The sequence below is a fragment of the Rhinichthys klamathensis genome, unplaced genomic scaffold (assembly GCF_029890125.1).
Source record: "Rhinichthys klamathensis goyatoka isolate OS25496 unplaced genomic scaffold, OSU_Roscu_1.1 h1tg000245l_1, whole genome shotgun sequence".
Classification (NCBI taxonomy): domain Eukaryota; kingdom Metazoa; phylum Chordata; class Actinopteri; order Cypriniformes; family Leuciscidae; genus Rhinichthys; species Rhinichthys klamathensis.
The window spans coordinates 145,433-158,096 of record NW_026606767.1 but is presented as its reverse complement, the minus strand read 5'-3'; the positions used below and the strand labels follow the sequence as shown (position 1 = coordinate 158,096).

Sequence of the window (12,664 nt, the reverse complement as noted above, 5' to 3'; positions counted from 1 at the left end):
GTAAGGTGGGCCACTGCCTACCGGTGTATGTGTATCTCCTGATGACATTGCTATATAGGGAGGGCTCGACATTAAGCCCTTTCATACGCTTAATCTGTCATTCACTTGTCCGAGTAAAAAAGTTTCTCGTCCGGATTTTTTTTGTTTTTTTTGTTAATTTATTCTGAAACAATATTCTCATCAGTGTTCAATCAGCTTTGATATTTAAATCGGCATATCGTAATATCTGCACCTTTAAATGGCATCCCCTCCCCCAATCTTATTAAATGTATGCTTCATCTTTCATTTTAAATTCCTAAATTTGATCAATAAATTCAATTATTTCGAATAGGCCTAATAAGACACTATACGTCTGATCAAATTAAATCATTTACACTGAAAAATTACAATTGCATAAAATAATGTTATGAAATTGATTTAAATTCACAAATAAGAAACATTGGAAAGAATGATCTACTTTTAAACATAACACGAAACCGCCAGTAGGTGGCGTCAGGCGACCGTCTTAATGAGTGAGTCATTAATTCATTCATTCAAACGATTTGTTCAAACGGTTGATTCATTCAAGAATGAGACAGATGTTTATGAATGTGTCATTGAATCTTTGACTCAATCGATTCGTTCAAAATGCTGAATCATTCAGTAATGAAAACAGGTCGAGTCAGAGGCTGTGAGATGCGCCGTGGTTCTGCTGTGATTTTTGTTTGGAACTATTTTCGCTGCTGAAACAGAACAAAAACAGCCAATATTGCATCTAAAATGTAAGTGACTTAATTTTAACTGTTTATTGAACTGTTGTAGGAAATCAATGTCACATTTTCAATCGTGATGGTGTTCAGGAAAAATGATTGAGGTTGCTTAACATATATTAAAAATATAAAAACTCCACATTTAGATTTTTTATAGGCAGTATGTTGTTAACTGAGTGTGTGTGTGCGCTCATTTGTGTAGATGTCTCCTCGAGAGGCTGCGCGAGCGTCAACAGCGCAACCTTACCGTCAGTAAAAGTCAACAACACTGACAGTAATGCAGCGCAATATGAAAGAGGTCATCTTAGGTTTAACAACCTATGAAACTAATAATGAACAATATGCAACTAAAACGACATAAGCTTAATTTATAGCTATTTAGAGGTGGATAAACGCAATTTAGAGGTGGATAAACGCACTTTGGAGGTGGGTAAACGCTATTTCCGAATATTGGGAGGTGCGTAAACGGCGTTTACGTGCGTTTAGCCTCCACTACATCCCTGGTTGTTTTAGGAGAGATACTCAGTCAACTGACTTTCTCTCTGTTCAAAAGAACATTAAAGTTGACTTCTCCTTGCTGTATATGGAATAATATTAAACGAAAATACACACTTATCTTGTTGTGTTACTTCTTGTTTCTTTGAAATAGTGAAGATTTGCTGCTGACTGGGTGTTTTCTTTAGGCAAGATCAAGTTGAACATGGAAGAAATGATATCTAAGAAAAAAGAACCAAGGTCTGGCTAGGACCAAGGAGCAGGAGGTTTTAATTATTTTTATTAGTAGGCTACAGATAAAAATAATTAAAACGTTCTGTGCTCCGGTCCTGCTCCTTGGTCCTAGCTAGACCTTGGGTCTTTTTTCTTCGATTTCTGTGTCCTGTGTTCCGTGAGCACAGGCCCGGATTGGCCATCTGGCAATTCTGGCATGCACATGCCAGAAGGGCCGGTGTGATTTTCTATTGTTTTGGGCCGAGCTGACCACGTTGCTGCACCTTTATCGCAAAAAAGTTTTTACACTCGCATGAGGAGGTTTTTCAGGCAATTCGAAAAAGGAATATTTCGCAAAACTGCAATGGAAACAGTTTTTGCGCATTTACAGTCACCTGAAGACGCGGTGTGTTTGGGGTCCGTGATATACGCAAATAATAGGCTAATAAATATCATCATTATTATAACAGTTATTAGGCTACATATTTAGAAGACGCTTTTATCCAAAAAAAGGAACAAAGCAATTCGTCAAATGTCATTCATAATGGTTAGACAATAATAATACAGGGCTAAGATTATCACAAATAAACACAAGATTTTGACGCATATCCAAGTGTTTGCTGAGCGCGCATGGCACGGAGGCGCGGCCGCGAACACTTGCATTTTCCTATCAACAGTAGAAACAACTTAAAATAGGCCTACTCTATAATTTCTGGTCATACAGAAAATAATAATACATTATTCGCCACTATGATTTTATTTGTGTAAACTCACAATAACAAGAAAACGTTGTGCTTTTGTAAAATAAAATAAAACAATCATGCGCGCTTTCATGATCTCCGTGAACTGGAGCGCGAGAACTGAAACAAAGTAGGCTATAGCCTAGGCTAAAGCTTGAAGTGTCCACTTTAAAACGAACAAATTCGAATCGAAAGCTAATACATTCTGATGATGTAATCCTTATGAAAGGTGTATTTCTCTCTAAAGGTGCATTCGCGCGGCGCGCCTCAGCGGAGATGGAGATATGTTTTTAGCCGACACTGATTTAGAAAACAATAGTTTATTAATAAACAATTAAAATGACTCATTATTTTTTCAGACAGATTTATTATCATTAGCCTATAACTCACCTAAATCACCTTGTGGTTCCAAAGACATAAATATGGCTCTTCTCATTCAGCACTGCGGGAAAAATATAATTTCCAGGTTCTAATTTGCCCTTAGAAAACCATTAAAATCTACATTTTGTTCGTATTAAGTTGTGAATATTTTAAATGTTTAATAAAGGGGCAAAAAGTCAAAGAAACATCTGAAATTTAGTCGATATATTATTATTTTTGCACAGCATTTGTGTACAGTTCAAATTAAAAAAAAAAATTGCTGGTTAACTTTGCATTTTAAATAAAAAAATCACCGTTCATTTTTCGTTTTGCAATACGGGTTAAAAAAGGAAAAACGAATGGACACAAATGTACACTGACCGTTTGGACAGAGTTCTTTATTAAATTCATAAAATAAACAATAATTAGGCTTCAGGAATACTGGATTCTAAACCTCAAAGAAATGCCACAATCAAGACCTCGGGGCAGAAATGAGAGAGAAACACCCAGAAACTCCTTAGCAGTATGCGTCTTTCCCTGCCATTAATGCTTGGATAACACACCACGTCTCATTCCATTAATAATAATAATAATGTCTAGTGTGGTGGTGGCTGATAGACCCGTTGCCATGATGTTTAAATGACTTATCGCGAGAGAAAAAAAGGACGTTGTATCGCATAACATCAGTTAATGGAAACGCCGTCATTTCGCAATAGTTTTTTATCGACATTTAGAAAAAATCGCAAAAGTTTTGCGCAAATCTGTAATGGAAACGCGCCTAAATTGCTGCCTTGTATGGTGTGTCTCAGTGGGAAAAATGTTCAGATTCAGGGGACGTTTTTTAACGTCATCAATTAGTTGGGCCGGTGAAAACCACAAATGCCAGGGCCGAATTTTGGTCCCAGTCCGGCCCTGCGTGAGCACCAACTAGGCTGAAGCGCAAGTGACCCCTTTCTAATGGAAGATATGATATAGGATGAATTCAGGTTGATTGTGACACTTTTTCCGTGTCAGTCGCCCTGAATGCACCCTACAGTAGGCGAGTCATTGTGCGGGAGTGTTCGAGCGCCCCCTCTAGCGGTTGGAAGAGGTTATTGCAGCGACACTAAAAAGACTCATTAGTGTCTCTTCGTTAATGAACACTTAAAACTTGTTAAATTGTTTTTTTGTCTCGAGAAATTAACCAATGTTACTCTCTCTCTCTCATGTATACTATAGTATCATTTATTTATTTTTAAATGACAAACTGATTCGTTCGTATATGGAATAATGTTGTGATTTCATCATCTATCCGCTAGATGGCAGCAGATCGCCACGCTTCAGATCCTTAAGTGAGTTTTTCTGAGTACACTAAAAAGTCACATTTTATTTTTGTAATATATTGGAAGTAATTTAATTGATTGTAATCATTTTTTTTAAAAATAATTCTAATATTTTCTTATTTTTTTCTTAGTACTTTACGTTGTGAAGTATTCTTGATACAATCAAAAAAATAAATAAAATAATAATAATAATATAGGCTATTTCAACGTTTTATTGTCCATCTTTCTTTAAATCAGGATCAGCCATTGAAAAACCCATTTGAGTCGACCACTAGCCAGTAACAATATGATAGAGACTATGTAGCAAAGTACAAGTGACTACTGGTCAAAAGTTTGGACATTTTGCTATTTTTAATGTTCTTGAAAGAAGTCTCTTCGGCTCATCAAGCCTGCATTTATTTGATCAAAAATACAGGGGGAAAAAACAATAATATTGTGTAATTCAAAATAATGGTTTTCTATTTTAATATACTTTAAAATATAATTTATTTCTGTGATTCAAAGCTGAATTTTCAGCATTATTACTCCACTCTTTAGTGTCACATGATCCTTCAGAAATCATAATATGATGATTTATTATCAATGTTGGAAACAGTTGTGCTGCTTGACATTTTTTTAATAACCTGTGATGCTTTTTTCAAGATTCATTGATGAATTAAAAGTTCAAAAGAACAGCCTTTATTTAAAATATAGATCATTACTATCACTTTTTAATGTGTATACTACAAAAGATTTATATTTTAAATAAATACTGTTCTTTTAAAACTTTTTATTCATCAAATAATGGATAATGAAAGAAAGTGGGAAAAAGTTTCACAGATTATAAAAAAAATATTAAGCTGCACAACTGTTTCCATAACAAATCATCATATTAGAGTGATTTCTGAAGGATCATGTGACACTGAAGACTGGAGTAACGATGCTGAAAATCCAGCTTTGATCACTGGAATAAAGTATATTTTAAAGTATATTAAAATAGAAAACCATTATTTTAAATTGTAATAATATTTCACAATATCACTGTTTTTTCTGTATGTTTGATCAAATAAATGCCGTCTTGATGAGCATAAGAGACTTAATAATTAAAAATCTGAATATTTCCAAACTTTTGACCGGTACTGCACTTTACTATGACATAAAAATAGAGTCTGTTATTTAGTTTTAGGGGATAACTGTTAAAGGAATATAGGGCTGAAGTCGTTTGGACTATTTTTAGTCTAGTTTTGATTTGTTCGACAGCCCGCTAGTCCCCATTCACTTTCATGGTACGGAAAAGAGCAGCGTGAACATTCAGACAAACATCTCATTTGGTCTTCCACTAAAGACAGAAACTGATACAGCTTCTGAAAGACACGAGGGAGAGTAAATATCGACAGAATGTGTGTTTTAGCTTAATTATTCCTGTCAGTCTGAGTCTGACACCAAACAATCCCTGTAGCTCGTGATTCCAGTCAGAGAGGGGCGCTGTGTTCGCATCCCAATGGATCCTCGGGACGGACGGGACTCTCCGTACACACACACACACACACACACACACATCAGCAGTAGATTTCACTGTCTGTCTGCCGCCAGCGCGTGCATGTGAACGGATTGTAGCCCGCTTTCTCCGGGGATCTATATAGCCACATTGACCCAGTACATCAAAATGTGTGGCTGAAGAATATAACTCGGGATTACTGTGGCCTAAATTCCCCATTTTGTCCTCCTGTGACTGTCCAAACTGAGGATTTGCTCCGGCCAGCGCAGCGATCATGTCGGGGAAAATAGAAGGCAAGCACGGTAAGCGCGAACCGGCCCGCGGAGGAGTAGCCTATGTAGGCCTGGTTACCCTGCACTTTAACTGGTCCGCAATCTTTTACGGGTGCATTTAATGCCAGTGTTAGGAATGCACCAACGGCACGGGTCTCTAATGTTCATGTCGACCCAGAAATATGTGGTGGGGGAAATCAGTGTCCGTTAGCACGCGCTAGCGCCCGTGGGGAGTCTCCGAGCTCGCGCTGCCGACGGGACATTTAAACGCGGCTTTACCGAGAGAATCGTGAAACCGAGCAGAGACTGTCTCGTCTGTGTATCTGTCTGTCTGTCTGTGAGATGAAACATGCATGTATCCATCCAAACACTTACAGCAGCAGTAGAGCCTCTCCAGCCTGATGCTGTTGTCAATCTCATGCTCTCACACACACACACACACACACACACACACACAGAAATGAGTCAAGTTTATGAGTTTAATGCAGTGTGTTATGCATAGCTTTATTTAATAATGCATCGGGTTTCACTTTTGTTCACTGGTTGATTAGCTTGCATAGATAGTCCTACAACTATTGAAAGAGTTCATGTGTGTATTTTCAATATATATCGTTTTTCTTAAAGTAAGATAGGCTATATGTTTGAACTTTAGGATATTAGGTTAAAATTGAAAAGTAAAGTGTAGGCTTTATTGTGCTTTCTTAAAAACCATTTTAACATTTGCAGCTCATTTGAATAGTCCTGAATGTTAGTAAAATGAGTTCATAAAAGCGGTGTTTATTATGCAAATGTTGTTTGAGTATGTTTTAGATAAAGTGCACCTCTGGACAGGTCACAGCATTTTTCTGCGTGGACAGTGTCGCCTTGTTCTGAAGGAGGCGTTGTCATTATTTCTGAGATAACTGTGTTTTCATTTGCTGAATTTGTCATTGGCTTTCTTTGGACACAGTTGAATGCTGTCATGTTGCATGTTATGTTTAGGAATATGACAACACAGACTGTCTGTCTCTCTCTCTCTCTCTCTCGAGATGTGTCTGTCTGGTTGTGGTGAGTCTAACAGAAAGCGACAGGAGGTTTCTTTCGGCGGTGGGAAGGAAACTCAATCCCCCTGATCACCTCACCCTAAACAGCTGTCCCGAACGCCCGGATCGGATCGGGTCAGGGTCAGGGTTTAGGGTGAGGCTGCAGGGGAAGTTTGGTTGTTCAGTAGAACAACAAATCAAAGTTATCAAGGTTTAGAAAGGTCTTAAAAAGTCTTAATTTACTCTTACACAATTCAAGGCCTTTAAAAAGTTCTTAGATTCATGGTCATGGCATTAAATGTTGCATGCATTGCAAAAAAAAAATTCAATTTCCAAATTCAAACATCTAAACATGACAAGTTAAGTCTTGAAAAACTGAACAAAATGAAGTGAGTTTATGCTTAAAACAAGAACAAATATCTGTCAATGAGTTATGAACACTTCAGATGTTGGCAGATGTTTCTTCCTGTTTTAGTATTATTATTATTACGTTGAAAAGTTCGGGGTCAGTCACATTTTTAAAACAAATAAATAAATTTATTTGATAAAAATACAGTAAAATTGTGAAATATTATTGCAATTTAAAATAAGTGTTTCCTATTCAATAAATGTTAAAATGTCATTTATTCCTGTGATCAAAGCTGTATTTTCAGCATCATTACTCCAGTCTTCAGTGTCACATGATCCTTCAGAAATCACTCTAATATGATGATTTACTGCTCAAGAAACATTTCTGATTATTATCAATGTTGAAAACAGTTGTGCTGCTTCATAGTTTTGTGTTAGGAAAAAAACGTGATGCATTTTATTTTTCAGGATACTTCAAAAGAAAGCATTTATTTCAAAAAGACATTTTTGCAACATTATAAATATCTTTACTGTCACTTTTGTCTGCATCCTTGCTGAATAAAAGTATTATTTTCTCAAAAAAAGCAAAGTTAGAAAACATTTTTAACTGTTACTTTCTATAGCAGCCAGGCCGATTTCTTCTTGAAAAGTGATTCTCCGTGTGGGAAGGTAAAGAATGCATATCCCGAGGCGTTACTCACCTGAGCATTCCTTTGTGGCACAACTGAAAAGAAGCATTTGTCGCATTTTATCTGGGCTGAGCGCGTTCGAGCCTTTTAAATCGTGTCAGCACACTTCTTATTTGAGAATGAACCGAATTTGAACACTTTAGTTGTTGTATTGAAGTCATTTGGAAGCCGCATTCTTTGCATGTTTTGTTCAGGCTCACGTTGTGCCCTGTCTTGCACCGACCTGTAGGAAGTGTGTCCCATGTGCTTACCCGCTTTGTTTGTATTGGAGGTTTGTGTGTGTGTGTGTGTGTGTGTGTGTGTTTGGTTACCGGGTTGCCTGTTTGTCTTTTGTGCGTTCTGTTGGTTGGGCGAATCGATGAGCGGTTCTGGATAAGTCTAAAGCCAGACCGAAACAACAAGAGCTGAACGGAGTGCGCAGACTGACTCAGTGTGTGTGTGTGTGTGTGCGCGTTCTGACGTAATTCTCCACATCAACATGTTTCTTTGTCGCCGTGGAAACACTGACCTCATGTCATAATGCCACTGACATTCATGCAGAAACGTTAAAACCAGTCACCTGTTATGAAGGACCTCCCTCTGTCTGCTTCTCTCTATCCCTGTAGCGTCGAACAAAACCAGGAAGCAGATCTGACCTCCTTCAACTTCCTTACAACAGTGAGAAAATGAACTTTGGGGAGGAAAATGAGTGTGTGAGAAATCTTGAGTGTGTGTACTCGTGTCTCAAGGCTTCAGACTAACCAGTACACTCTTAAAAATAAAGCCTTTAAAAGGGGGGTTATATAGCGAAGCCATGCACGGAAGAACAAGTGTTGGTTCCCCAAAGAACCTTTTCAGTGAACAGCTCTTAACAGAACCTAATATTTTAATAATCTAAAGAACCTTTTTCCACTATAAAGAACTGTATGTGCAATGGAAAGATACCATGGATGTTAAAGGTTCTTCATAGAGCCAATAAAGGGGCTTTATTTTTAATGCCTGCTACGGACTGTGTGATTTCGCCAATCTTATAAGATCATTACAAATCACACTGTATGACATGGATCTAATAAACATATCACTCTAAAAAATGCTGGGTTGTTTCAACCCAAATTTGGGTCAAATATGGACAAACCCAAATGTTGGGTTAAAAATGTAATTCAAAAATTTACAGTTGAAAGTGAAAGTTGAAGTTGGGTTAAAATTTTTAATTAAATTTTTAACCCAACATTAGGGTTTGTCCACATGTGACCCAAATTTGGGTTAAAACAACCCAGCATTGTTTAGAGTGTATAAGACATGTACTGTATGTAGTCTGTACGATGATGGCTCTTATTGAATCGTAGGCTTCGACGGAAGTTAGTATAGAAGAATAAAACTTCATCAGCATGTGCTAGTGGTCAACAAATAGAGTAAGATAAATCACACTTTGGCAATTGTGGTTTTTATGTGCGCTGAAGAAGAGGAGAATATGGACGCGGTCATTGCTAGTAAAATTAGGTCAACTTGGCATGCCGATTTAGTAAATAAATGGAGCTTGAGGAAAGTAGTTGTAAGTTTTAGCGGCATGTCGCCTTAATCAATACGCCATGTCATATTGCATTTTTATTGGCTAGTCCCTATACAGTGGGGGAAATAAGTATTTGACCCCTTGCTGATTTTGCAGGTTTGCCCACTTACAAAGAATGCAACGATCTATAATTTTAATCATATGTACATTCTAACAGTGAAAGACAGAATCCCAAAGAAAATTCCAGAAAATCACATCATATGAATTTATAAAAATTGATAACCATCTGATGAGGAAAAACAAGTATATGACCCCCTACCAAACAGCAAGTATTCTGGCTCCTACAAGCCAGTTAGTCTTTCTTTAAGACACAGCCCCAATCCCAACCAATTATCTACATCAAATACACCTGCCTCACCTCGTTACCTGTATAAAAGACACCTGTCAACACCCAAACAACCAGCATCCAACATCACCACCATGGGCAAGACCAAAGAGCTTTCTACGGACATCAGGGACAAGATTGTTGATCTGCATAAGGCTGGGATGGGCTACAAGAGAATCGGAAAGCAACTTGGAGAGAAAAGATCAACTGTCGGTGCAGTTATCAGGAAATGGAAGAAGCACCACACCACCGCCAACCTCCCTCGGTCTGGGCCTCCACACAAGATCTCGCCTCGTGGGGTGTCCCTGATCATGCGAACGGTGAGGAATCATCCGAAAACCACAAGGGGGGAACTGATGAATCAACTGAAGGCAGCTGGGACCACAGTTACAAAAGAAACGGTTGGTAACACTACGCCGTCATGGATTGAAATCCTGCAGCGCACGCAAGGTCCCCCTGCTCAAGAAGAAACACGTACAGGCCCGCATGAAGTTCGCCATTCACCACCTGGACGACTCAGAAGAGGCCTGGAAGAAGGTGATGTGGTCAGATGAGACCAAAATAGAACTTTTTGGCCTCAACTCAACTCGTCGTGTTTGGAGGGCAAAGAACACCGAGTACAAACCAAAGAACACCATCCCCACCGTCAAGCATGGTGGTGGCAACATCATGCTTTGGGGGTGCTTTTCAGCCAAGGGGACGGGACAACTCCATCATATTGAGGGGAGGATGAACGGGGCCATGTATCGTGGAATTCTGGACCAACATCTCCTTCCCTCAGTGAGAGAGCTGAAGATGGGTCGAGGATGGGTGTTTCAGCACGACAACGACCCTAAGCACACCGCCAAAGCAACAAAAGAGTGGCTGAAGAAGAAGCACATCAAGGTCTAGCCAGTCAAGGCCTAGCCAGTCTCCAGACCTGAATCCAATTGAAAATCTTTGGAGGGAGCTTAAAATTCGAGTTGCCAGGCGACAACCTCGGAACCTGAAAGATTTGGAGGCTGTCTGCAGGGAGGAGTGGGCCAACATCCCTGCCAAAATGTGCACAAACCTTGTCACCAACTATAAAAAGCGTTTGACATCTGTGCTGGCCAATAAGGGCTTTTCTACAAAATATTAACATGCTGTTTGTCCAGGGGGTCAAATACTTGTTTTTCCTCATCAGATGGTTATCAATTTAAATAAATTCATATGATGTGATTTTCTGGAATTTTCTTTGGGATTCTGTCTTTCACTGTTAGAATGTACATATGATTAAAATTATAGATCGTTGCATTCTTTGTAAGTGGGCAAACCTGCAAAATCAGCAAGGGGTCAAATACTTATTTCCCCCACTGTATGTAGATCATAGCTGTGAGATGATCATGCTGAATTTATGATACTGTCAGAAAAATATCGCAGGCTATCTTTGGTCGCTAGACCGTGACAATGGCCGTCTTCAAACATCTCTCACTGTACGACGTAGGACCAGCGTTTAGGAGCCACGATGTGTCATCTTTCGTCTGGGACAGCTCATCTTAAAAGAAACAGTTCGGGGAAAATGATAATTCTACCATTAATAATTACTCATGTTGATCCAAACTTGTATGATCTGTCTTGGGTTCTGTGGGAAACCAAATATATATATATAAAAAAATGTATTCTGTTTTTTTCATGCAGTGAAGAGAATTGACCATGGCTTTTACCATATCGTAATATTGTTCCACACAACTATATGCTAGATTCTTTCTGATAACATTGGTCTTCATCCAACCTTTTGTCTTTTTTCCTCACGTATTTTCTGTGAAAAGCAGTCCAAACGCTATTATCACCATTTCTTCTTGCCCGTCGTCCGCCATGTTTGTTTACCGCAAGAGATTTTGCAAGATTTTCCACGTTGTGAAAGGAATCTGTGTGTTGTTCTATCTTGGTCACTTTATTTCCCGGTTATTGGAAATAATCACATTATTTGTGCACATGTAAACATAGTAACGGTTTGAAAAAGAACAATGTTTCAGCATTTCTCCTTTTGTGTTTCCACAGAAGACAGAAAGTATTTTGGGTTTGGAACATAATGTAAGTGATGACAGAATTTTCTTTTTTCTTCAGTATTCAAATAAGTTTTCAGTAGAACTTATGTTGTGATTGTAATGTGCCTTGTTATATCTGAACAGTTCTGAGGAATCGGTGTGTTTTCATGTGACATTCTCCAAATAACTCGACTGTAATAATGTGTCATGTTCGGTGGGTGTTTTGGATATATTTATGAGTAGCTGCATCGCTTTGTGAATCCCTGACAAAAAAAAAATGATTTATAACAGCTCGTGGTTGTGTAATGCATTCAGTCGGATGTGTGTGTTTATGAATAGTTGCATTGCCATGTAAATCCCAGATGACAAAAGTGTGTGTGAATGCTCGCATGTACATGCTGGTGTCCTAAACACAGTCTAGCAGTAAACTGAGAGATAACGCACTACTGAGAAATACAGACACATGATTAAGATTAAGATCACTAGTGCATGTTTGGGACTGGATGAGAATATATCTATATATTGTGTGTGTATATATATATTTCTACATTTAAGATTTTTTGTTGTTGTCAATATTAAGCTAGCCTACATTTTTTCAGCGATATAAAATAGATGCGCTGATACTAAATTTTCTTTGCCGATACCGATAGCCGATTTTTCAGAATGATATCTGCCGATAACGATACCTATAGTTTAAGACGCTACAAATAATGTTTGGTGTAGAGAAAAAATGCAGACCTGGCAACCCTGGCTTGAACTACGGGTGATTCATAGGGTCAAGTAGAGCCTGCTTTAACATCGCTATTTTTCAAAACTGCTAATGCATTATTGTCGAGTTAACTTTGACAGCCCAAAATTCAACACAAGAGAAATTTTCTTCACACATAGTATAAGTTGCAGTCTGTCTGACACGTTTTTCCACTCCCTTTTTGATTGACAGGATTAAGGATGCACAATATATTGGCCACCATATCGGTATCGGTAACATTTGTAATGTTATCGTAATCGGCCTGATAAAAAAAGTGGCCGATATATTAAAGCTGATAATGAATGGATTATTTCCTTCAGCTGAGACACTGTAGATGCGCACTGTT

General features: G+C 38.3%; 1 protein-coding gene across 1 annotated transcript in view; it reads left to right on the top strand.

Moving 5' to 3' along the window:
• Nucleotides 1-5,389: 5,389 nt before the first annotated feature.
• Nucleotides 5,390-12,664, top strand: part of rapgef1b (Rap guanine nucleotide exchange factor (GEF) 1b) — a 90,091-nt gene continuing 82,816 nt past the window's right edge. Inside the window, exon 1 of the mRNA XM_056266137.1 lies at nt 5,390-5,658. Coding sequence (XP_056122112.1) covers nt 5,631-5,658 — 28 coding nt within the window. The 5' untranslated portion in view covers nt 5,390-5,630. The remainder of the gene's footprint in view (nt 5,659-12,664) is intronic.